Source organism: Colobus angolensis, unplaced genomic scaffold (assembly GCF_000951035.1).
Source record: "Colobus angolensis palliatus isolate OR3802 unplaced genomic scaffold, Cang.pa_1.0 Scaffold14, whole genome shotgun sequence".
Taxonomy (NCBI): Eukaryota; Metazoa; Chordata; class Mammalia; order Primates; family Cercopithecidae; genus Colobus; species Colobus angolensis.
In genome coordinates this window covers 14,873,048-14,898,529 of record NW_012114488.1, presented here as the reverse complement: position 1 = coordinate 14,898,529, position 25,482 = coordinate 14,873,048, and the positions used below count along the sequence as shown (strand labels likewise).

The window sequence follows — 25,482 nt, the reverse complement described above, 5'->3', positions numbered from 1 at the left end:
TGAGCATGGAATGTTCTTCCATTTGTTTGTGTCCTCTTTTATTTCATTGAGCAGTAGTTTGTAATTCTCCTTGAAGAGGTCCTTCACATCCCTTGTAAATTGGATTCCTAGGTATTTTATTCTCTTCGAAGCAATTGTGAATGGGAGTTCAGTCATGATTTGGCTCTCTGTTTATCTGTTATTGGTGTATAGGAATGTTTGTGATTTTTGCATGTTAATTTTTTATCCTGAGACTTTGCTGAAGTTGCTTATCAGCTTAAGGAGATTTTGGGCTGAGATGATGAGGTTTTCTAAATATACAGTCATGCCATCTGCACACAGGGACAGTTTGACTTCCTCTTTTTCTAATTGAAAACCCTTTATTTCTTTCTCCTCCCTGATTGTCCTGGCCAGAACTTCCAACACTATGTTGAATAGGAGTGGCGAGAGAGGGCATCCCTGTCTTGTGCCAGTTTTCAAATGGAATGCTTCCAGTTTTTGCCCATTTAATATGATACTGGCTGTGGTTTGTCATAAATAGCTCTTATTATTTTGAGATATGTCCCATCAATACCTAATTTATTGAGAGTTTTTAGCATGAAGGGCTGTTGAATTTTGTCAAAGGTCTTTTCTGCATCTATTGAGATAATGATATGGTTTTTGTCTTTGGTTCTGTTTATATGATGGATTATGTTTATTGATTTGCATATGTTGAACCAGCCTTGCATCCCAGGGATGAAGCCCACTTGATCATGGTGTGTAAGCTTTTTGATGTGCTGCTGGATTCGGTTTGCCAGTATTTTATTGAGGATTTAAAGAGGCATTTATAAAACACTGCAGGAGCTAATATGTTTTAAAAATAAAATAGTAATCCAAATGCTCTTGGGAAAGGTGATCTCTGCTACAATTGCCATGTATATACCCTGCTTTCTGATAATAATGTAAAGTTTTGCGCTTCAACTGAAAATACAATTTTAATGATTTTAAATGAAAATAACTGGCATTCAACTTGTTAGACGGCATATATTTTTATTTCTACTCTAACATGAATTTATCAGACTCAATTAATTCTAAATGATTGTGCATGGGAGCTCTTTTTTCAGGGAAAAAGTAGAAATATTTCTTGCATTTTTCTCAGAACACATACTTTGTAAAGTATGAAAGTCTGAACAAATAATTCACGTGGAAATTTTGATATTTAATTAAGCTCTAGGAGTACAATTCTAATCTTTGTTCTAAGTACATTTTGAAAGAAGAATTGTAGGCCAACTGGGTATGTATTTAGTTTGGTTAATAGCAGATCATGAGACTCAGTAATCTGAATAAAGAGCAGAGACTATTAAAATCCTTAATTTGAGAAGCCAAACACTTCACCTGTTATTTCCCTTAATTTATTGTATTTGATTTGCTGTCTCCATTAAATCTCAAATCATTCTCCCAAATAACCTCAGAGTTTCTATGTATTAAGGTTTAAGCATTATGTAAGAATTCTATATATAAAACATCTAAGATAAAGTTTAAGGATGAATAAAAACTACCCCAAAACATACAAATTACCAAGATACCTTAAATCTCTTTGGAATATGGCACAATATAAATAAATATTTTTTGTAGAAAGGCAAATATATTAGAAAAATTATTCCTCCTAAGCAAAATTCTCATTCTTCCTCAGCAGTCAGTGCTTCATGATCATTTCAATGAGCTTTCTGGGTGAACTTCTGATTAAATGGCTTCCACGATTAAGTGCAACTCAGCTCAGAATATTGGTGTTTGCATATATTTAACAACCAAAGATGACAAGCATTGGGATAATTCCAATAAAAAAAAAATCTACAGAAAAGGGAATAATTCCCCATGAAGCTTTGCCAGTTGTTCAATTCCTTCATAAAAAAAAAAAAAAAAATCGCAAACCTAGATAATCTTATGTCATCCTTAAAACAATAGCTATATAGATGGTCCCTGACTTACTATGGTGTGCCTCAGGAAGTTTCAGCTTTATGATGGTGCAATGCTTTCAGCAGCATTCTCATCCCATGGGGTTATATCCAGGTAAACCCATCCTAAGTGGAAAATATCATTTCTGACTTACTGATTTTTTCAATTTAGGATGGGCTTATTGGAACATAACCCCATCATAAGGAGTAGCTGTTGTATGTTTTTTCTTCTTATTCTTCATATCCTCAGTTTTAAGCTAAGAACATAGGTGTGGAATGTGTGCATATCTATGTGCATGTGTATATGACTGCTCACTGTTCTACAAGCATTTAAACATTATAAGAACGATTTGATGATCCAGTCTTCTGTTATGGGTCTAGACGTATTCCACTTCTACACTTCTAGAGAACTGGTCTAGGCTATCTGTTAACAAGCCAAAGCTAGCTGCTCACCACTGGGCTCTGTCCGCAGGAGTCACAGCAAGAAATAAGACATTTTCTTGCTTCTCGAATCTTGAATGTATGTGCTTGCCTGCCTTCCTTCCTTCTTTGCTTCCTTCTTCCCTCTCTCCCTCCCCCTTTCCTTCCTCCCTTCTTCCTTCCTTCCCCCTTCCCTTCCTTCCTTCCTTCCTCTCTCTCTTCCTCCCTTCCTTCCCTTTCTCCCTCTTTCCTTCCTTCCTTCCTCCCTCCTTTCCTTCCTCCTTCCCTCCCTCCCTCCCTCCCTCCCTCCCTTCTCTCTTCTGTCCTGTCTCCCCCTTTCCTTCCTTTCTTTCATCTGGTTGTAGACATGGAGAAAGGATATTTCTTATTTCCATAGATCTAAAAGGCAAACTAGATAAGGAATCTAAAAACGTATCTTTTCAGATACTTAAAAAAATAGGCACAAGGAGGGGGGTCAAATCATCTGATGATTTTTATTATGTACCATTGTTTGGAGTGACAAACATGAAAAGCATTCCAAGGACAAAAGAAATTAGAGGTATGGTTCCTGCCTTTGAGAGTTTTACTGTTAGATTGGAAGAAAGGGAAATACACACATATAACAATGAGAAAGCAGCACGATGGTAACGTAAATTGAGGAAGCATTGTTACTACAGCAAAAATAACACACACTGATGTACGTATACATTATACATGAATTAATACATATACAAAGGTACATGTATGCATTGTATGTCTATGACTGTGTGTATACAGAATGTGTCAGAAGAGCAGTCGTCATATGTGAAAAAGAGGTTTAACTGCTTCAGAATACAAGATCTGTCTAAATTTCAATAATAATAAATACATTTAGATTGGCAGAAAGGAGAAATTTAGAAGAACTAAGTTGGGAGGAGCGATGATTAATACTCAGTGTCAACTTGATTGGATTGAAGGAGGCAAAGCATTGTTCCTGGGTGTATCTGTGAGCGTGTTGCCAAAGGAGCTTAACATTTGAGTCAGTGGACTGGGAGAGACAGACCCACCCTCAATCTGGGTGGGCACCATCTAATCAGCTGCCAGCACAGCTAGAATAAGGCAGCAGCAGAAGATGGGAAGAGCAGACTGGCTGAGTCTTCCGGCCTTCATCTTTCTCCAATGCTGGATGCTTCCTGCCCTCAAATATCAGGCTCCTAGTTCTTCAGCTTTTGGATTCTTGGACTTAGAGTGGTTTGCCAGGGGCTATTGGGTCTTCGGCCACAGACTGAAGACTGCACTATTGGCTTCCCTGCTTTTGAGGTTTTGGGACGTGGCCTGATCCACCATTGGCTTTCTTGCTCCTCACCTGGTAGAAGGCCTATCGTGGGGCTTTATCTTGTGATCATGTAAGTCAATTCTCCTTAGTAAACTCCCTTTCTTATATATAACATCTATCCTATTCGTTCTGTCCCTCTAGAGAACTCTGACTAATACATGAGGGGAGGTAACAACTCAGTTAGCATTATGGTAACAGAGACCAGATGTTGAAAGTGGGAAATCACTTGGGAGAGTATTTCAAATGTGGGTCTCAAGTAAGTGAATTTCACATAACAAGCAGTATATTTAGAAGTCACTGCTGACACTTAAAATGGCTGAAAGTTAGGTTATTAGCAAATAGGTTATTCTAATAGAAACAATGGGGTCAACTGGATGAAATGTGGGTAGGAAGCTTGGTTAGGATGATGCTATACTGACTCTGTAACACATAAGGATACATTCCATATCTTAGCTCTTAATACTCCTCAAAGAACATCTATGACACCTTTCCATCCAGTATTAGAATTCATTTTATGATACTTCTGAAACTGGTCCATTCAGACTCTCAAAAAAAACCTTCCAATACCTGGGAACTTATGATTTCTCTAGGAGTCTCCTTCCATTTTTCAATAGCACTAATTCTAAAATTTGTTCTTATTTTGAATATAAATCTGTTCCTTATTAAATTTACTTCCATATGGATCTAAGTTCTTCTGTAAGAAACAATACAGATGAACTCTACTCTCTTTTTCTCTTGATAGAACTCAAATATCTAAAAACATAAACATATATCAATATCACAAAGATCTCACAGATTCTCCCCAACCTCCACCATATCCGCTCTGGAATAAGGAAAACAAAAACAAAAACAAACTATTTTTGCCCTTGCACTCAGACACTCAATACAGAACACTTCTATGACCAGATGGTGGTGGTGGGGGGGACTTGCCACATATACCAAGCAATTCTCCAGTGGACATCAACTGCGTAGCCTATAATTCAACTCGATTCTGATTCTATCTACCTGCAAATAGCATCAGATCCCACAGATTGAGGGCTCAGCCCCACAAGACTCGAGACATCAATCCCAAGTTGGGGCCACCTGTACTTCGGACTGATGGGCTACAAACCAAGGTTCCCACAATTCCCTCAATGGGTAAGATTAATTTGCTGGAACAGCTCACAGGACTCAGGAAAACACTTACATTCATTGGTTTATTCTAAGGGATATTATAAAGGATGCCGATGAACACCAGATGAAGAGATGAATAGGGTGAGGAGGGGGTTGGAGCTTCCATGCCCTCGCTGGAGCTGCCACCCGTGCAGCACCTCCACACGTTCAGCACCCCAGAAGCTCATCCAATCTTGTCGTTCAAGAGTTTATAGAGAGCTTCGTCTCTAGTATCCCCTTCCCAAAGGTCAGTGGGTGGGGCTGAAAGTTCTAGCTCTCTAATCTTCTAATTATTTGGTCTTTCCGGGCCAATCTTGAGGCTTTCTAGGGGGTACACCCTGAGTAAATGCATTAGCATCAATACAAGAGTTATCCAAGGGGCTAATGATGAATAACACAATATACTAGTATCAATCCAAAATTTCCAGGGGTTTTTAGGACCTCTATTGACAGTAACTGGGGACAAAGACCAAATATAGCTCCTATTACACCACAGCTCTTCTTCATACTTGACTCACACATTTTTCAACTGTTCCTTGTAGGACTTCACTGTCCATCACTCTCTGGCTCATACTCACTTGTTCACATTTATGCTGCTCTAAAAAGGGTGCAGCAGTTTGTAACACAGTGGTATGGTTTGACTGTGTCCCCACCCAAATCTCATCTTGACTTGTAGCTCCATAATCCCCACGTGTTGTAGGAGGAACCTGGCAGGAGGTAACTGAATCATGGGGGTGGGTTTTTGCCATGCTGTTCTCGTGGGAGTGAATAAGTCTCATGAGATTTGATAATTCTGTAAAGGGCAGTTCCCCTGCACACGCTCTCTTGTCTGTCACCATGAAAGACGTGCCTTTGCTCCTCCTTCCCCTTTGCCATGACTGTGAGGCCTCCCCAGCCATGTGGAACTCTCAGTCCATTAAATTTCTTTTTCTTTATAAATTACCCAGTCTCACGTATGTCTTTATTGGCAGCGTGAGAACGATGGATATACACAGTGATCCACAGTGGCTTGATCTGAGCAAAATACACTGTAATTCAATATTAGCAATAGATGACAAGCAACTAAAGCCATGGTGAATCTCAGACACTGAAAAGAGGGGAAGAAAGAGAGCCCCAGCCCTCACCATCAGGCTTAGAAGGGAGTGCTATGGTTTGAATGTGTCCCCTCCAAAAATCAGGTGTTGCCAATGCACTAATAGTAAGAAGTGACTTCTTTAAGATGTGATTAGGCCATGAGGGCTCTTCTCCCGTGAATGGAATTTAGATTAAGATGTGATTAGGCCATGAGGGCTCTTCCCCCATGAATGGAAATTAGATACCTTTAAAAGAGGCTTTACTCCGCATTAGGCTCTCTTGCTTTCTGCCATGTGAAGACACAGCAATGAGGTGTCATTGTGCAAGCAGAGAGCAGCCCTCACCAGACACCAGTGCTGAAGTCTTTATCTTGGACTTCCCAGCCTCCAGAGCTCCAGGTGATAAATTTCTGTTCTTCATAAATGACCCAGTCTGTGGTATTTTGTTATAGCAGCACAAACAGACTAAGACAGGGAATGTACTCCATGTAAAAAACTTTTTTTAAATGGCCATTTAAGGCTATAAACACAAAAAAGAGAAAAACAAAGACAACTTTCTCATTTACTTTCACACTTACAAAGTATTTCTCAAACGAACACACAGAGATTAGTGAATGCATTATGAAAGAATGAAGATGGCAAGACACTTGTTCTTATTCCCAGGACAGAACCGGTGAGAGATGAGTTGGCTTTTGTTCCCCCCCACCCCCCCACCCCACAAAGACACATATCACTGCTTCCTTCCTTGAAATTGGCATTTTCAGGATTGGAATATCCCCACAGTAAACTTCCAGATGACTGAACATCTTTCAAATATGGCATCTTAAGGATGCCGTATTTGAATGGTATTCTTACCATTATTCTTTCCACCTGCTTCCTAAAACGCTTTAATAACCAGAGATAATAACATTCCTCATCTACAAGGTAGCTGCATGCCAAAGACACAAGCAGCTGCACCTCTGCTTAGTCCACATTGCTGGGCTTTTACAATGAAAATGTGCACATTAGACTTTTTTATGGTTTTGCCTTCTTGGAGGTGGAGTAGCTCTGAGGTCCGTCATTCACTGATATTAGAAGGCTGCCTGTGGTAACCCAGAACCCAATGTAGCAGATAACAAAAGGCAAAGACAATTTGAATCAGAGAATTGCAGGACTGGAAGACTCAACAGAAAAAATCCCATTGCCTTCCCGACTTTCAGTGATGATCTGAATTATCTCTGAATATGTGGAATGTCACAGCAGCCTTTTCTTGGTGGTGGGATTACACGTATTTCTTAGTTCTCTTATTTTTGTTTATCTGCATGTTATTTTTATTCAGTGAATATGTATCCCGCTTTAAGACGAATATACGTTTTCATTAAAAATAGAAGAGATTAGGTTAGTCATGATACTTTTATGTTCATTTAAAGATGTATCCTCCAAATTGCTTTTACAGAATTAGGGTGGCTGGCTAGTTATGAAGAAAAACTGACATTGTTCCTTCTTAAAAATGAGGTGAAAACCAGGGGTTCACCACTGTTGCGCAGGCCCCAGTTTCCATCCGGTGAGTCAGGACGTTGCTCAGTTAAATCTCAGCTGACAGATGACATTACACAGCCAGCTGTGGCTGAAAGGATCCAGTGGCTGTGGCTGAAAGGAGCTGAGCTGAGGCAGACCCCAGTCAATGGGGGACATGATGGGAAGCTTCTCAGTCCTCACAAGCTCCCCCATCATCCACTAGGACCCTCTGCTCTGTTATTTGCCAGAGCAGTAGCTCTCAAATGAAGGACACCACACCAGCACCATCAGCAACATCTATGAATTTGTTAGAAACTCAAATTACGATCCTCCATCCTAGACAGACTTGGTCAGAAGTGCTGGGGTGGGACCCTGTGATCTATATGTAACAAGCTCTTCTGGGGAATTTGATCTGGCTTAGCGACACAGTTACCATGCTGTGCTGGGCCCGTCTTACCTACTCCTCTCCCGAATCCCCCCAGAGCTCCTCTAAGCACCGCTGTGTCTCCAGTTCCTGGTCAAATAGAACACAGAGGAGACTGGGTTAATTTGACACTAATAGCAACCTTGTCTCTGATGCACTTTTCATATCATTGCTGTTGGAGTAATATTCTATTGCCAGATGTCAGTGCTGATAGAGAATTCAGAAATGAGGAGGAACTAGAGGCATTTGCTGGGCCTCTGCTGTTTCTCTTTATTTCCAACATGCCACTGGCATGAAATATAGCTGGCTGCATTGAAAGTAGCAGTGCTTTTTTCCCCCTAAATGTACAGAAATCTGTTTTTCTTATGTGTGGGTGGCAATTTGCTGCTGGGAGCTTCAAAACCATGGCTGCACTATGAACAAAAAAACTGCTCTTAGAGTCTGAGCCCTGTTAACCTCTTTCTCCCAAACAAACAAATAAACCTAAATGCTATGTCTAAGTCCATCTGTCAACAGGCATTTACTGAGTACCTATTGTGTTTAAGGGATTTTATGTGCAAGGTATCTCAAGAGGGGAAAATAAAAATACAAAGGCTATGTACTTAAGATATTTTCACCGAGGTTGGGCAGACAAGGCTTGAGAACAGTCATCAGGAAATCTATTACACCAACAATAGTGAAACAAAAGAGTGCCAAGTGGACCCTGGAAGGCAGCGGCAATGCAGTGGGGGCAGCGTGGGAGGTTAAGTGGCCCCCAAGGTGGCACGGCCAGAGCAGAATGTGATGAGAGACCAGACAGCTGGGAAGAGGCCCTTAGCTTAGACACAATAAGCAACAGGGAACCACTTTGAGTTCCTGAGCAAGGAAAAGACAGGATGAGCCTGGTTACCGTAATTAGAGAAGCATCACACTGAAGTGTGGGCTGGTTATCAGAGGGTAACATGGGCATGTGTTCTAATTGCTGTGTGGAGAGCATGTCATGAAGGCTTGGCTGGCCAACACCCAGCTGTCAGGGGTCTTATGTTCTACTAGGGACAGATGTGAAACCACCATGGAAAGAAAAACACGGCACAGGATGTGTGAGTTCATTTGTGTTCCTGTAACAGGCTAACTGAGACTGGGTAATTTATAAGGAACAGAGATTTATTTCTTACAGTTCTAGACCGGGAAGTCCAAAATCGAGAGGAAGCCATCTAGTGCACGCCTTCTTGCTGCACCAGCCCATGAAGGAATGCAGACGGGCAAGAGGACTGATCATGGCATGAACCCCTCTTCACCTCCTAAAGGTCCTACCTCCCAGCACTGGTGCATTGGAGATTAAGTTGTCAACATGTGAACTTTGAGGAGCACGTTCACACCATAGCACAGGGTAACTTTCCACCATAATAAGGGCTGTGTAATCCCAGCACTTTGGGAGGCCGAGACGGGCGGATCACGAGGTCAGGAGATCGAGACCATCCTGGCTAACACTGTGAAACCCCGTCTCTACTAAAAAACACAAAAAACTAGCCGGGCGAGGTGGCGGGCGCCTGTAGTCCCAGCTACTCGGGAGGCTGAGGCAGGAGAATGGCGGGAACCCGGGAGGCGGAGCTTGCAGTGAGCTGAGATCCGGCCACTGCACTCGAGCCTGGGCAACAGAGCGAGACTCCGTCTCAAAAAAAAAAAAAAAAAAAAAAAAAGGGCTGTGACGACACTAGAACACCATGAGAGAGTCAAAGGGTGGGGGTCCTTTTTCAGGACACATCTATGTTCCAACATCGCAGTGCCCTGGGAGGCACCAAGAGCTGGTCTGTCTAGGAGACTATGGGGAGCAGGAATATGAGGAGGAAGAAGCAGATTGCGGAGATGGTGGGGCAGTAGAGGGAAATGTCTTCTGGTGTCCCTCATTCGTGAATAGTTTGATTCTTACTCATTTCTTCTGGTCAGAAAATCAACATTAGTATTTGTATCAATCATAACAGCTCACATTTGAATTATACTTTGTAGTAGCCATGATAACTCTGTGAAGTAGACCCAGAAACTCTTTACACAAGACGTTCTAAGAGAGGAAGGAGGCGCCTGCCTGTCACGCCTGCCAGGGGTGGGGACTTGGGTCCTGCCTGGGAGTTTTGGCCCAGGCCCCCTTCCATCCCGCTGTGCTCATGCAGGCAGCTTCCCCCTTCCGTGGTGAGTGGAGTCTGCTCAGGTCCTCAGTGTCACTGTGCACGGGAGTGAAGAGGATGCCCAGAGGGAAAAGTGCTCGGCTGTGTGTGTTTCCAGCAGAACAGATGCATGGCAAAACGCGGGGAGAAACACATCGACCAGAGCTAGCTACTATGTATCACTAAAATTGAGCAGTTTTATAAATATTTTATATTCATAAAATGTGCCTTGTGATGGTTAAAAGATACATCTTTCAAGATGGCCTTTTTTCACTGCCCTTGGCTGAGCCTATTAATAATTAAGGCCACTTTCTTAAATGAGAAAATGGATTTGAAAGTCAGGCAAAGTGTCGTGTACAGGGAAAAGAGGTTTTACACATTCTTCAAGGAGTGCCCATAGCAATCACCAAGAGGTACCTCAGACCCAGGCATCCGGGGTGCAACTGCAGCAAGACTGAGACAGGCTCTAAACATCATTCGCCTAATGATTCCCATGTGACTTGGTTTCCCTACTGAGACTCTGCTCCAGTGGGGAGGACATGGGTGCTACTTCTTTATATCCCACACTAGGGAGTGCAGGTAGAAGGTAATTGATAAATATTCTTTGGAGGTATGAATGATGGAGCCTTGGGAAGCAAGGAAACTAGTCAATTGAAAAATAAATGAGTCCACCCAATTTCAGGTGGTTAGAGATGTGCTGGGCAAAGGTGTGGCCTTCTCAGGGTCATTCTCCTCATTCCCTAGGGTGGGCACCCTGAGAGAAACATCCCAGTGGTCTCAGGACTATCCCCAGCAGGCACCTGCAAATAAGGCTGCACCCATAAAAGACAAACCCTCTGATGGCTTGACACCTGTTGTGAACAGGTTATTAAATATTGTAAATATCACTCTTTCTGGAAATGATGGGTGCAACAGGCTTTTAAATGTTCCTCCCTGTTCAGTGACTCAAGAGGTCTTCTATCCTTCAAGTGTGTTATCCTGGAGAAAAAAAGTTCAAGAATAACTGCTCCAGAACATCTTCTGAGTCTCATGATTAGAGGGCCAGCAAAGGGGCTTTGGCAGCATCTCACAATTACAGATAATCTTCTCATGGAGCAGGCTAATTACATTCCAATCTCTTCACTCCTAACTAAGACTGTTATCAATAAGCCTGACACTATTGCTGATGACAAAGACTTTATTTGCTTGCTGTTTTAATTACTCAGCTTTTAAATGTTCCTGGAAGAAAAATTAGAAAATAGAGATAAACAAAATAAGAAAGGGGAAAAAAAATCACCCCTCATCCCCTAGTGAAGGGTACCTGTTGCTAACATTCGGGAGTCGCTCCTTCCAGAGATTTCCCTATTGTGCTGACAGGCTTTATTAATGGAGTTTTTTTTTTTTTTTTTTTTTTAAGTATTTCTCAAGAGTTACAGGAGAAGTAAAGAAAGTAAAGAGAGAAGAGAGGAGAAGAGAGAGCAAGCAAAGTTTCAGAAGACCACCTTGCCTGGCACCTAGTCTAGGGTTGGCAAATGTTTTCTGTGAAGGACCAGCTAACCTGGCTTTGTGGGGCATGCAGTCTCCGTAGCAACTACCCAACAACACCTTTGTACCACAAAAGCTTTCTTGTCTGCAACACTGCTTCCAGATATGTGACTAGGGCTATCATGTGTGATTATGGACATCATGATATAATTTAAGTCATCTCTGTGTGCACATTTAAAAATCAGGAATAGAAGGAATTGAATATAATACTGTCTATTTAGCCCGTATCTTTCACAGGGTGTCCCTCTTATATGTCTCTTGTTCACCTATCATGATAAGAGACGCTCACGTAATGCTGCCTGATGGCCCCCACTAATCCAGCTCCTGTGCTCAAGCCATCCTCCTGCTGTAGCCTCCCGAGTACCTGGGATTATAGGCATGCACCACCATGTATGGCTATTTTGTTTTTTAAATATTTTGTAGAGACGGTTTCTCACTATGGTGCCCAGGCTGGTCTTGAACTCCTGGCCTCAAGCGGTCCTCCAGGCTTGGCCTCCCAAAGTGCTGGAATTACAAGCACAGGCCACTGCACCCAGCCCGCTGTTCTAACCCACTTCTCTGGGTCCACGGCTTTGCAGTCTTTCTTGTGTAACTCCAGTTTTGCCTCCCCATTTGCACTATGCTCCAATTTTCTATGGTTCTGCTTCCCGGTCTTACTAGGATTGTAGCACAAGGAACCAACAGAGTAAACCATTGGATTCCTCTAGAAAGTTGAAAAAAATAACTAAGAATAAAGTATAAGAATAATCACAGGCCTGAAGTACTGCTGCTTGATACTTATTAACCATACTAATAATAACAACAAAAAAATCAACAGTTAAAAAGTTCGAAAGAGTAGCAGCAGTCATTAGCAGCTAATCACCCACCAGGTAGGATATGAAGGTCTTCACGTGCATTATCATAGCAGTCCTACCACAGGTAACTACTATCTCCCTGCCTTACGCAGGAGGGTCACTCACAGCTGGTACCTGGAGAAATCTGAACTCACGCATCCCGAATTCAGACTCAGTGCCGGCAATCCTCCTGTGCCCCGACACTGCAGGGGCTGCTCTGGAAGCCCATCTGGAGGCACTGCAAACTCACCTGCCCCACATTTCAGAAGGCACGGATGGGCACAGGTGAGGGGGGCAGGTGGGCACAAGAAAGTCATCCCCTGCAGAGAGGAGGCCTGGCATTCAGCTGAGAAGGGGCTCTGCATCCCACAGACAATGTGCAACTGTCTTCATCAATAATATTGAAGGTATTTAACACACATGTTTAAATGTACGGTTTCCTAACCAAGATGATTAAGAAAAATATCTGTCATCAATGAAAATGCACTTTGCTTTCAAAATAGAAAATTCTACCAGAAGTTAGTATATTCTTATAGGTACCTTTAAAACTATTTTTTATTACTATTTTTAAGTCCTGGATATTTCATCATTCATCCTGCAAACAAAGATATCTTGACCTTACCAATTAGCAAATGTTGTTCTCGATCAGTTCTACTCCAAAAAAGTAAAGAGAGAGTAAGTGAACGTTGTCATTTCAGAAGGATGCATTATTTCCTGTTCATAATGCAGACAGACTGTTTTTAATTAAAACTTTTGGGCTTAGGCTGGATTTTCTAGAAGCAATATTATGAAAAAACGTTCCCAATGGTTGGTAATCACACTTGATATGAATAAAATGAAGGTGCGACATAACATCTGATCAATGGGCAGAGGTCCCTCAAGTTTGTAAAGTTTCTCATTTGGGAAATATAAATTGCTATTGTTATTTTTAGCTAAACAGAAAAGTCAAATTAAAATCTGATTTTGATCTAACTGCGTATGTATAAAATGTATAAAAGTATAAAATAAAGCTGTCCCTTGAAATATGACCAACTGATTTGTAAAAGTCAATTTCATTAGAATATGCAGAATAGAGAGAACATTTGAGTATTTTTATTTCAAAATTCACTTTGCTAGTGCATTTAGGACCGATATTAGGGTGACATAAATAGTTTCTCTAGCAGGGCAGCATCCCTGCCTTGCCCATGGCTTTCCTGGTGCCTGCATCTGCTCAAGGGCCAGCCCTCCTGGCTGAAAACAGAGATGTCAGATCTACATAGAGGACACTAAAGCTTTAAGGCTAAGTAGTGATTATTTACTTCTTGATAAAATAATAAAAAAGAATAAAAAATAAAATTTAAAAAGACTTCTAAGGCCAGTTGTTTATGCAGTCCCATCACACCAGAAAACGCAAATGGATTTTATGGATGCCCCTGTTCAGGGCCCTCCGTGCTGGGCTCTGGGCCCCGCCCCCCGTGCTGGGGCTGCGTGGATGGCCTGTCAGTCACGCCACCCACCACAATCTGCTGCCTTCAGAGCGCTGCTGCCTCCCTGGGTCATGGTGTCATCCCTACTCAGTGAACAGAAAAAGTTAAAACACTTAAAAATCACTGCTCCCGAACACAATTCTGCTTGGGTAAGTGGCAGAGTCCATGAGAATCTCAGTTTTTACAGATTAAGTGGAACTGCTTTGACCCCAGCTTTCAGGTCCAGATAAAATTAGAAGTTTTTGAAAAGGGGATTAGAAAAAGACCTTAGAAGCACTTGGTTTGGAAGCTACTTTTTTTTCCACTCAGACTCACGAGGAGGGAATCCGTTGCAAGCACCAATTTACTCCTTCTTTCATAGTCTGGTAAACTGGCCTCTAAATCTCCTCCTTCACTGATAAGTCAGGCTCAGCAACCCTCCTTAGACTTGAGTTAGACACCTTAGCACCCGCCTCTGCTCCCGACATGTACACAAACCACAACCAAACCAAAAAACTCTTTTCTGAGTATATGGAAAAGCTGGGAGAAAAAAACAGGAAAACACAAACCCCCATAATGCCCCCAGCATACAAATTTCATAATTAATAGTTTTGCATGTATTGATTTTTACATAATTGGATTCGTCATGTATACGTTATTTTACAATATCATTGTACTTAGTGCATTTCATATTAGTAAATACTTATCTACAAGAAGGGTTTTGGTAGCACAGAGTACTCCTCCTAACACTGTATTATAATTCGGTTAGCTCAGCACCTGTTGTTGGACTCTGGATTGTTTCCACTTTGTCACAACTACAAACAATGCTCTACAGAACAACAATGAACATAACCCTGGCTACCCATCTGGTAATTTTCTTAGGATAACCTTCTAACAATCTATTTTCTGGTCCAAATGTGCAAACATTTTCAATATTTTGATATATCAGCAAATTTCTGCCCTAGGAAGTTGATCCAATTTCTACTCCTGTCAGTATTTTTTGTGATTTCATGAATCCAGGGCAAAATGGAACATTGCTTGCATTTTAAAATATTTTATAATGAGACACAATGGTGTTTTTTATTCTTTTAATTTGACATTGGTTTGTCTATGCCTCCTATTTAAGGAATTGCTTGGTCTTGCATTTTTACAATTTTTCTTTAAAATATTCTCTAAGAAGTTTTTCTTTTTGAGGTTGTTGGGTTTTCTCTCCTGACTTTACACTTTGAAAGATTTCCTTCTACTTTTAGCTCTTGAAACATCTCCCTTAGACCTTTAAGTTCTTCCATTCTACTAAAAAGAGTCCTCATTTAGGAGTTAAAAAGTGCATGTCTTCCAGGTGCGGTGGCTCACGCCTGTAATCCCAGCACTTCAGGAGGCCAAGGTGGGCAGATCATTTGAGGTCAGGAGTTCGAGATCAGCTTGACCTATGTAGTGAAACCCCATCTCTACTAAAATACAAAAATTAACTGGGCATGGTGGTGGGCGCCTGCAATCCCAGCTTCTTGAGAAGGTTAGGCAGGAGAATCCCTTGAACCTCAGGAGGCAGAGTTTGCAGTGAGCCAAGATTGCACCACTGCACTACAGCCTGGGCAGCAGAGCAAGACTCCCTCTCAAAAAAAAAAAAAAAAAAGTGCATGTCTACTGTCTACATGATTAAAGTGACACACAACAGATCACATTTTATTACAAATCCTCCTGTCATCACGTCTTTTAAAGTTCATGGTAATATCTTTATGTTTTAGCCCAAAGTCTCTGTTCTTCTCCTATTCCCACTGCTACTTAGAGCAAGGATCTGGGCGTTGGAAAGCGTTGGTGTGGGAGGGGGAAGCTACAATTTCTGCTGAGGTCGCCATCTTGCATATTTTGGCTTTCTGGCTCCCATTGTTGGGGGCTGGGAGAAATGGCCTATGTAGGGTCCATGGGCAGCCCTAGAGGCTGAAGTTCAAACTCAGGGACGAAAGAAAAAAAGACAGACACTTTCTTTCATGACCGTAGACATGATCAATGGTCTGCATGAAACTGAATCTATCACTTTCCACCAGAGCCACTAGTCACCTTAGAAACTGAATCACACACTCTCTGAAAAAAGAAAGCAGAGCCACAGATCTGGGTACAGTCCTCCCCATGCTCTGAGAATCCACGCAGGCTGCCTTTGCTGCTCCCTTCTTTCTTCTCTCATGGGTGTTCCCTGCGGATGCTCCCCTCAAGCTGATTTAGCAGAAGACCTGTTCTGCCCTTGCAGCCTCAACAGGGGAGACAGAGAACAGGAAGGGGCTCGGTCTTCAAGACACTTGTCTCCACTGCACACTCACTTGCAGCTCCTTCCACTATGAGTGTGTGGAAGCAGCTTCTTCCATTGTGAGTGTGTTTTAGAAAATGTGGGAAGGCAGATGTTTCAGCAACATTTCTCCATTCAGTGATGCTGGAGGAAGTAGAGCTTCTTGCCTGGTGAGTCTGCGATGTCTAGATTTAAGGGCACCCATCTACTGTCCCTGAAAGGATGGGCACATGGAATGAGTCCTTATCTGCCAAGTCCTAGTAATGATACTGCAGAGGGAAATGGCTGAAGAGCTAATAGCTCCCTTTCATGTTAAATGATTCAGAGTGATCTCGAATAGCACATTTTGATCCAAGCATATGGCAACTTTCTAAATTTGAAAGGATATCTGTGTGCTAATGCAGAAAAGCTTGTGTATGGACATACCACAAGTGACAGTCATGTTCTGCATTTGTAAAAGAGACCTGGTTGAAAAATGTGGTAAGCATTCATACTTTCAGGAGTTGCTTCTGCCTCAGGGATGGTGCCTCTGATGACAGTGTAAATTGGAAAGCTGAAAAATTATACTCTCAGTACTGCCGGTTACATTTGCAATTTCTGCTCAAATTTTGATTTGTCCAAAGCCTGATTCATCTTATCTGGCCATCTAATATCATTTGGCTTCTGGATGCTGAGGCTATAATAATTTTCATAGCCCCTGTACTAAAATGCTCATTTTGTTTCTCTTTGTATTTTATCATGCAGGCTGATAAATATGTATACCTTTTTATAATTCTGGGACCAATTATATATTGGAGGTCTGGCAATTACTACAATTCACCACCAATTATTAGGATGATAATATCAATAACCCAAGTTTAGTTGTGGGTGATATAATTTGGATAGATGTCCCTGACCAAATCTCACGTTGAACTGTAATCCCCAATGCTGGAGATGGGGCCTGGCAGGAGGTGTTTAGGTCATAGGGGTGAAACCCTCATGGCTTGGAGATGTCTTCACGAATAGTGAGTGAGTTCTCACAAGATCTGATTATTTAAAAGTGTGTGGCACCTCCCCTTCACCCCACTGTCTCGCTCTTGCTCTCCCATGCAAGATGACTGCTTTCGCTTTGCCTCCTGTCATGAGTCAAAGCTCCTTGAGGCCTCCACAGGAGCCTAGCAGATGTTGGCACCATGCTTCCTATACAACCTGCAGAACCATGAGTCAATGAAACCTCTTTTCTTTATAAATGACCCAGCCTCAGGTATTTCTTTAAGCAATGTAAGGATGGCCTAACACGGTGGATAAATGTTCAAACGATTAAAAATTTTGTTTAATGCAAACATTTAAATAATTCAACAAACCAGGTCTCTGGAATTATAAAGACAATGGGCAGGGTAACCTCAGACCAGTTCACTAGATCATAAATTGATTGAAGGCAGTAGACTCAAGACAAATAAAAGTAAGAACTACATTACTTGGTGCCTGATAAAGTGGGGAATCATTTATCTTCAAAGATATTACCACCTAAATATTTCATTAGATTCCAGAAGGGTTCCTGGATGATAGATGCAAAAGTGATTTGCTAAAGGGACAGGCAGAGAAGAGCCTGAATCTTTTAAGGTACAAATTTCAAAGACAACACAGGTATTCACAAAGCATCCCTTCTAGTCACTGGCTAACCGCATGGTTCACCCTGCCCATTTCCACAGTTTGTGGTGGTCATTATGCCAACACTAAAAAGAGCCTGCTGGGTTTTGGAGGTACCTGGAGCCCTGAGCCCCAAAGTCTCAGGAAGACCAATTAACTTTAATCCTTAGCTTCCTCATCCACAAAATAAAGAAAATGCTTTGTTTCCAGGGTTGAAGTGAGCATTAAATGAGATGGTTTTGGCAAAGATCCCAGCACCAGGCCTGGCACACGCTGTGATTCCCAGGGACCAGTCCCTCTTCTCCCATCCTCCGTCATTGCTCTTGAGTTTTTGATCTTGCAGATACTGTCAGAGCAGAAGGTTAACTACAGCAGCTCTGAGTTTTGTCCCTTCAAATGAAATATGTCCCACATTTATTTCAGCACATTCAATGACCATTATACCAGGAGAAGGCAGTGTCGTATGCAGCTGGAAATGAGGGCACTGACTTCACTTCACAAATCAGAGGGCATGAAGTTAGTCTGAGGCTCTCGTCAATGTGCACCTTGTAAATCTGGGTCCCTGCTATGAGACACTCATTCCTGCAGAGAGGGACTGAAATAAAATGCAGTTCACTTCCTGTAGTAGAACTGACTTTTTTTCTATGTAAAAATAGCATTCCAGTGGATTCAAAGATGTGTCATATCATTCGACGTGTTTCTGGAAACTCTGTTACTGTTAAGAATTCTGAGGACCACTTCCTGTAGTAAAAATGGCATTTATTCTATGTAAACAGAGTGAATCTATAACAACATAGATCATTCAGTTGTTGCATAAGGGGGAAAAAAAAACAACTGCTAAAGTAACCTATGTGAAAGCACTTAATGCGTTATCTGGCACATGGCAGGTGTTTAGTAAATGTGAGTTTCCCTTTTGTTCCTTTTCCTAAGGACTGATCCATGGGTTCATCTTGACCTTGAATCCAAGAATGTCCCTCTGGGACCATCATTTGAATAATTTGTAAGAAGAAAAATAAGTTCATCATTTATGAGTAATTGATTTAGCGAAATGATCCTCTACTTAGTAGATTTATATAAGTGACATTTACAAAATGAAAATATACCAAAACTGAAAAACCATGACATACAAATTTGATGTGAGAGGCAAAAGCAAAGATAATAATAATAAAGAAACATGGAAGAAGAAAGAGGTAGATGCCTGATATGTCAGATAGTGAGATGCCCTAGAGGGCCCCATAGGCCCTCCCAATCAGGGATCACAACTCATCTTCTGAAACTATGAAAATAAAATCCAGGTTTGCATTCTTTTCAATTTAGAGAAGCTCTTGTAGTTCTAGATCTTTGTTTGGCTCTTCCAAAATAGTGATGCTGGTCAGTCACATCGGAAAGCAGGCTGCTTCTGTCCTGGATGTTGTCACTAGGTCAGAAACAGAGGAACGGCCCTGACTTCTTGATTCCCCTCTTCCCCTGCCGGTGGTGCCTGGAGGAGGCAGATCTTTTCATTCACAAGGATCTTGTCAAGGATTCTAAGAGAGCAGGAGACACACACAGGAGAGACCACAGGTGGCGATAGACTCCATAACTCCCAGGAGCTGCTTGCTAGCGGTTTCTCCACAATGGGAGTCCTATTTTATTGTCCTAGACAAAGGCAGGGGGAAGGAACAATCTCACACCTCTCAGCTGTCCAACCCCAGCAGGGCAAATGCATTCGTTCCCCGCTGTTATCCTTAGGACTGTTTCTCCGCAGAGGGACAGAAGAGGGAGTGCTCAGAGCACACAGTGAGCCGGGTCCCCCACCTTCTCTCCTGCAACTCCCAGCCCAACTCAGTGACTGATCCTTGCCATAAATAACAGGGCCTAATGTGCTCATGAGAGGGGATTGCTTTAGATAACAAGGATGTAATGGAAGCAGCCTCAAATGAAGAAACACGCAAATGATTAATTATGGATCAATAAAAGATGATCCAATTAATTGTAGAGGACGTCTGCAGCATGACTTCCTGGATCCGCTCAATGTATGGTCTTTTTAAAATGCTTGCTGTGATCATCCTGTGTTGACGGATCAACTTCACAGGGAGGGAGAGTCTAAGTCCCCCTTCAAACCTTCTGTGTCTGCCTTTAGCAACTTAACACACAGGCATCAGAACACAGGACGTTGCATTAGCTGTTATTCCTACCAGACTTCATGATATCAATAAACGAGGCCAGTAAAGGCTGTCATTCTGCAACTTACAAAGATGTTTTGCTTTTCTGTTCTGTTTCAGTAAGACTGGCTTATTTATTGCTGTGTATTCCTACTTATTTTTCTTTGACTAACGAGATTAATTTAATGAGAAGAAAACCCACTTCCATACCTCAGAAAATGATCCTGAACATATCATCTTATTGAAAACAGAGTTTAAAAATTAATAAATTAATTGAGAACTGGGGCCTCTGGTACTCCAATGGAAGATGCCCGTCATCACCCATTTTCACTTCACTGATGGGAATTTCCAAGAGCGAAAGGTTTGGCGCGTCATTACGGTGTGAAAATTAGTGCTTTGACAGCACTTTGCATGTGCTAAAAGATGCTGGGAAAGTTTTTGACAATTCAAAAAAATGTTTATCTGTTTAAAGTTCTCTCAGTTCTCAGCAGGTGGAGCTAGGAGAATGATTGTTTTTTTTTTTTCCCCTATCAAAATGTGAGAAAAAAAAATCCCACACCTATAGAAATTTCAATCACAGAAAATGAGTGATTCTCAATATGAAACCAACGATAGTGTCTTCTTTAGCTAGCAAATGTTGCATCTCTATTTTGCTTTTATTTTTCAAGAACACCCAGTCACATTAGCCTACAATGCCCTCCAAAACCCCGCATGAGGGATACCACCAGACTCGCACTGCACCTGCCAAGGTTGAGAGGAAGAGGGGCTTGTCACCTCCCCGCACCTGATTGAAAGTAGAACATATAGCAGGAGAACCAGGCTGCACACATACTGTACAAATTGTGGGGGGGGGGATGTTTGTTTCACACAATCACATAATAGATGCTCATGGTTAAAAACAAACACAGGGAAAAAAGGAGAGGCTTTCTTTGAGTGTGTATTTATTTATCTTCTGATGGAATATTCTTTTGGGGCTTTTGAATCCAGCAATGCCCTCATGAGTGAGGGGTGAGGGGCATTTTGCTACCCATGGTGATGGCACGTAGGCTCCTGGGGCACGAGGTAAAACCACCATATGAGTTCCCAGCTCCACTATTCTTCAAAACATAAACAGGCCAAACCAGGCAGGAGCCTAACAGCAGGAACATCTTTTGTATTTAAAAATGCACAGTAGCATATACTTAACAAATCTCCTTACACGGTGGCCCCTCTTCTGCAGGAAAAGTAATCATGGCATTCTAGAGTTTGCCTGTGTTCAACCAACATAAAATCAAACTAAAATGTACTTAGATGTACATCTAAAGCCTCTTAAATAATTCTAACACTTAAAAAAGAAGAATGAGATAAACAGAAGGAATTAATATAAAATAATTATTCTTCCTTTGCTTAACTATTCCCATGAAGTATAATTTCCTTTACTATTGTAATTCTCAAATTCAGCTTAGGCAGCTGAGAATGTGTATCACTGCTCTTTAATGAAGAAGGTTTAATATTATTCACAGTGACTTTTATACTCTCCTATATGCTTAGACACTTCAACTCTAACACCACCACGAGATAACACTAAAAGGACACCAAGCCGTACATAAAACCCAAGGTCAAATATAATTAAGGGGAAAAAAATCAACCTTTTAAGAAATTCTTTGGACAGAATTCTTAAAAATTAAAAATGACAGTTTTTTTCTGCATGTGTGTGTAAAGTAATAGTTAAGTCAACTATATTTTTAAGTGAAGATATTATTACATTTGGTTATTATAGGTTGGAAAAATGTCTTTAGGTAGAAGGATAACCAATTAAAAAATGTCTTGCAACTTTACATTTGTAGACCATTTTACAGTTTGAGGCAATTTCTCATTCCTTATTTCACTTAAGCCAGTTAAAAAACCCAGTTTTACCTGACTCATTGAGATGTCTGACTCAGATGTGATGTGTTTCAAAAGGAGTCTGTGATTACTAAGGGAGCACTAAAATTGGCAAATTAAAAAAAATATAGTTCAAGAATATGTTCAAGATGAAACTTGTGAGGACTTCATTCTAAGGCTTTTGCTTTCTGATGTGTTACATTCTGATATGTTGCATTCTGACATGTTGCATTCTTCCTAGTATGTTGCATATTCTGACATGTTGCATTCTTTCTGATGTGTTGTATTCTGACATGTTGCATTCTTCCTGATGTGTTACATTCTGATGTGTTGCATGCTTTCTGATGTGTTGCATTCTGATGTGTTGCATTCTTCCTGATGTGTTGCATTCTGATGTGTTGTATTCTTTCTGATGTGTTGCATTCTGACGTGTTGCATTCTATCTGATGTGTTGCATTCTGACGTGTTGCATTCTTTCTGATGTGTTGCATTCTGATGTGTTATAATTCTTTCTGATGTGTTGCATTCTGATATGTTGCATTCTTTCAGATATGTTGCATTCTGATGTATTGTATTCTTTCTGGTGTGTTGCATTCTGAAGTGTTGCATTTTTTCCGATGTGTTGCATTCTGATGTGTTGCACTCTGATGTGCTGCATTCTTTTGGATATGTTGCAGTCTGATGCGCTCCATTCTGAAGTGTTGCATTCTTTCTGATGTGTTGCATTCTGACATGTTGCATTCTTCCTGATGTGTTTCATTCTGATGTGTTGCATTCTTTCTGATGTGTTGCATTCTGATGTTTTGCATTCTTTCTGATATGTTACATTCTGATGTGTTTTATTCTTTCTGATGTGTTGCATTCTGATGTGTTGCATTCTGATGTGTTGCATTTTTTCTGATGTGTTGAATTCTGATATGTTGCATTCTTTCAGATATGTTGCATTCTGATGTGTTGTATTCTTTCTGGTGTGTTACATTCCGAAGTGTTGCATTCTTTCTGATGTGTTGAATTCTGATGTGTTTCATTCTTTCGGATATGTTACAGTCTGATGCGTTGGATTCTGAAGTGTTGCATTCTTTCTGATATGTTGCATTCTTTCTGATGTATTGCATTTTTTCTGTTGTGTTGCATTTTGATGTGTTGAATCCTGATGTGTTGCACTCCGATGTGTTGCATTCTGATATGTTTTCTTGTTGAGTTTAAAAGATGGAGCTGTATGCAGGGTTACAGGAATAAGGCACAAACAATGGACCCAGCCATGGGTGTGGAGCACATGTGTGGCCAGAACCCATCTGGTGGGTCATGACTGAAAAAACACTGTGAACTATTGCCTAGGCTCACGTCATGGTTGATCTCTTTTCTGCTACTCAGAACTCTCTGTGACTGTCTATAATAACTGTAGGCATTTCTAAACAACCAATAGTTTTTTGGAAGTAGGCTAAGCTTTTATACATGTAACATTACATAAATTTACTTATTTTGAATTTAACATAAGACATAAAAGATTTAAAAACAAAACTATGTATTTTAAATGGGTATTTCCTTACATTGTGTACACTGTGTATGCATTTTGAATGTTTGTTTATCTAATGAAACTTTTAAAGGCTTTTGGAAATATAAAACTGAATGATTTCCACGTTTCTGAAGAAATGTGAATGGTGAATTATAGGATGAATGGGATGGAGTACAAATCAGAAATTAAACTCTATAAACAGAGACTGAAGAAGACAGAGAAATGCAATTGGAAATGGAGGCTAATTAAACAAAAGCACTAAATATGTCTAAGCAGCAAGCTACAATTAACATGGAAGATAAATTGCAAGCACAACTGCATTGTGAATATACACACACCAAATATAAATATTATGTTAATAACTGTGACGACTTGGTAGAAAGGTGAATGTTTCAGTAGGTATAGCCATTACATTTACTGTTTTTGGTATTTTTTTTAACCTTTGTTTTAGACTCAGAAGTACATGTGCAGGTTTTTACACAGGTAAACTGCATGTCATGGGGGTTTGGTGTACAGATAATTTCATCACCCAAGTACTAAGCCTAATACCCAACAGGTATTTTTCTTGTTCTTTTTTTTGTTTGTTCATTTTTTTGAGATGGAGCCTTGCTCTGTCGCCCAGGCTGGAGTGCAACGGTGAAATCTCAGCACACTGGAACCTACGCCTCCTGGGTTCAAGCGATTCTCCTGCCTCAGCTTCCCAAGTAGCTGGGATTACAGGTGTGTGCCACCACGCCTGGCTAATTACTGTATTTTTAGTAGAGACAGGGTTTCACCATGTTGTGGTCTCAAACTCCTGACCTTAGGTGATCCGTCTTCCTCAGCCTCCTAAACTAACAGGTACTTTTTCTGATCCTTGCTCTCCTCCTACCCTCCACCCTCAAGTATGCCCCAGTGTCTGCTGTTCCCGTCTTTGTGTCAATGTGTTCTCATTGTTTAGCTTATATTTCTTCAGAGTTTTTTCTTTTTTCTTTGTGGAGATGATTCACTTTTATATTTCCGAAAGCCTTTAAAACTTTTATTAGATAAACAAACATTCAAAATGCATACAGTGTACACAGTGCAAAGAAATACCTACCCAAAATACATACTCTTATTTTTAAAAGTGAGAACATGCAATATTTGCTTTTCTGTTGCTATGTTAGTTTGCTTAGGATAATGGCCTTCAGCTCCATCCATGCTGCTGCAAAGGCCATGATCTCATTCTTTTTAATCAGTCATTACATTAAAGATGTTGGAGTTTTATGGGGCTATTTGAGCTTCAGTTGGTATCTAGGCTTCTTTGCATTGCCTCGATGACCTGGGCTCATGCAACCAATATCTGTTCTCACCCTCACATGTTAGCAGTGTGCAGATTGAGTTTGCCTCATGAGAGTTTTCCAGGGACACATGGAGATCTCTAATGTTGCCCTTATATTCCTCCTTTGGAGCAACAGCACCATAATGAGGGCATAGAAACCTCTCAGTAAAGATTGCCTTTCTACTTCAGAAAATGCTGCTCACAGAAAAAAAAAAAAATGGATTTTTATCAAATTGGCAATGAAACACTTATTTCATGTTACTGAGTATATGAGGTAGTATTATCAAAAATTCGATATCAACCAGTTACACTTCACCTCTACTAGCTACAGCTACCTAGGAAAAATATGTCCACATTTTATCTAATTTAGGACAATATGGATTTTTAAGTTTTAAAACTGATGGGAAACTCTATGGAATCTCCTTATATGGAAAAGTATGAAAATAAGCCAGAATTAAAAGAACTGAGTAAGATAACCTCATGAAACCCTTTGCAGGTTTATAATTTTATTTTTTATTGTTAAAATGCCCGTGGTTTATGAACCTCAACTTAGAGTCCTCCTGTAACAGTCCTGTTGAATAAACAACACCCAAGTATAACCATCTTCAGATATGAAAGGCAACTGCATTTGCATTTCTTGAGATAATAAGCCAGAATATTACAGGTAGTAAACTTTGGGAGTGATTACCAAACCACCTAGGAGGTAAAACTCCCTCAGCTTCCAGCTGATGCCTCATTCTCAAAATTTGTCATGACATAATTACCCAGAATATAAGACTCAAGGTAATTCACTTGGCTTAACTGAAACAGCTTGATCCCAAAGAGAGACAATTTTCAGTCCTTGCCAAGACTGCTGACCATTTCTTTCCAAAAATAGTGACTTGGGGTCAGCGGATCATTTAATAACCCTGCTTGGTATGGTTGAAAATTCCCAGGGGGTGAAATATATACCTCATAGTGAATGACACAGAATGTGTAAGTGCTTATACTTTTAAACTACAAGTCTGTCTCC

The 25,482-nt window shown here is 40.8% G+C and overlaps 1 protein-coding gene across 6 annotated transcripts in view; it reads right to left on the bottom strand.

Moving 5' to 3' along the window:
* Positions 1-25,482, bottom strand: part of PARK2 (parkin RBR E3 ubiquitin protein ligase) — a 1,410,476-nt gene that overhangs the window by 363,420 nt on the left and 1,021,574 nt on the right. Inside the window, exon 8 of one of the 6 annotated variants that reach the window (XM_011934977.1) lies at positions 7,828-7,884. The exons of the other annotated variants lie outside the window; for them this stretch is intronic. Coding sequence (XP_011790367.1) covers positions 7,828-7,884 — 57 coding nt within the window. The remainder of the gene's footprint in view (positions 1-7,827; positions 7,885-25,482) is intronic. 6 annotated transcript variants of the gene reach the window in all.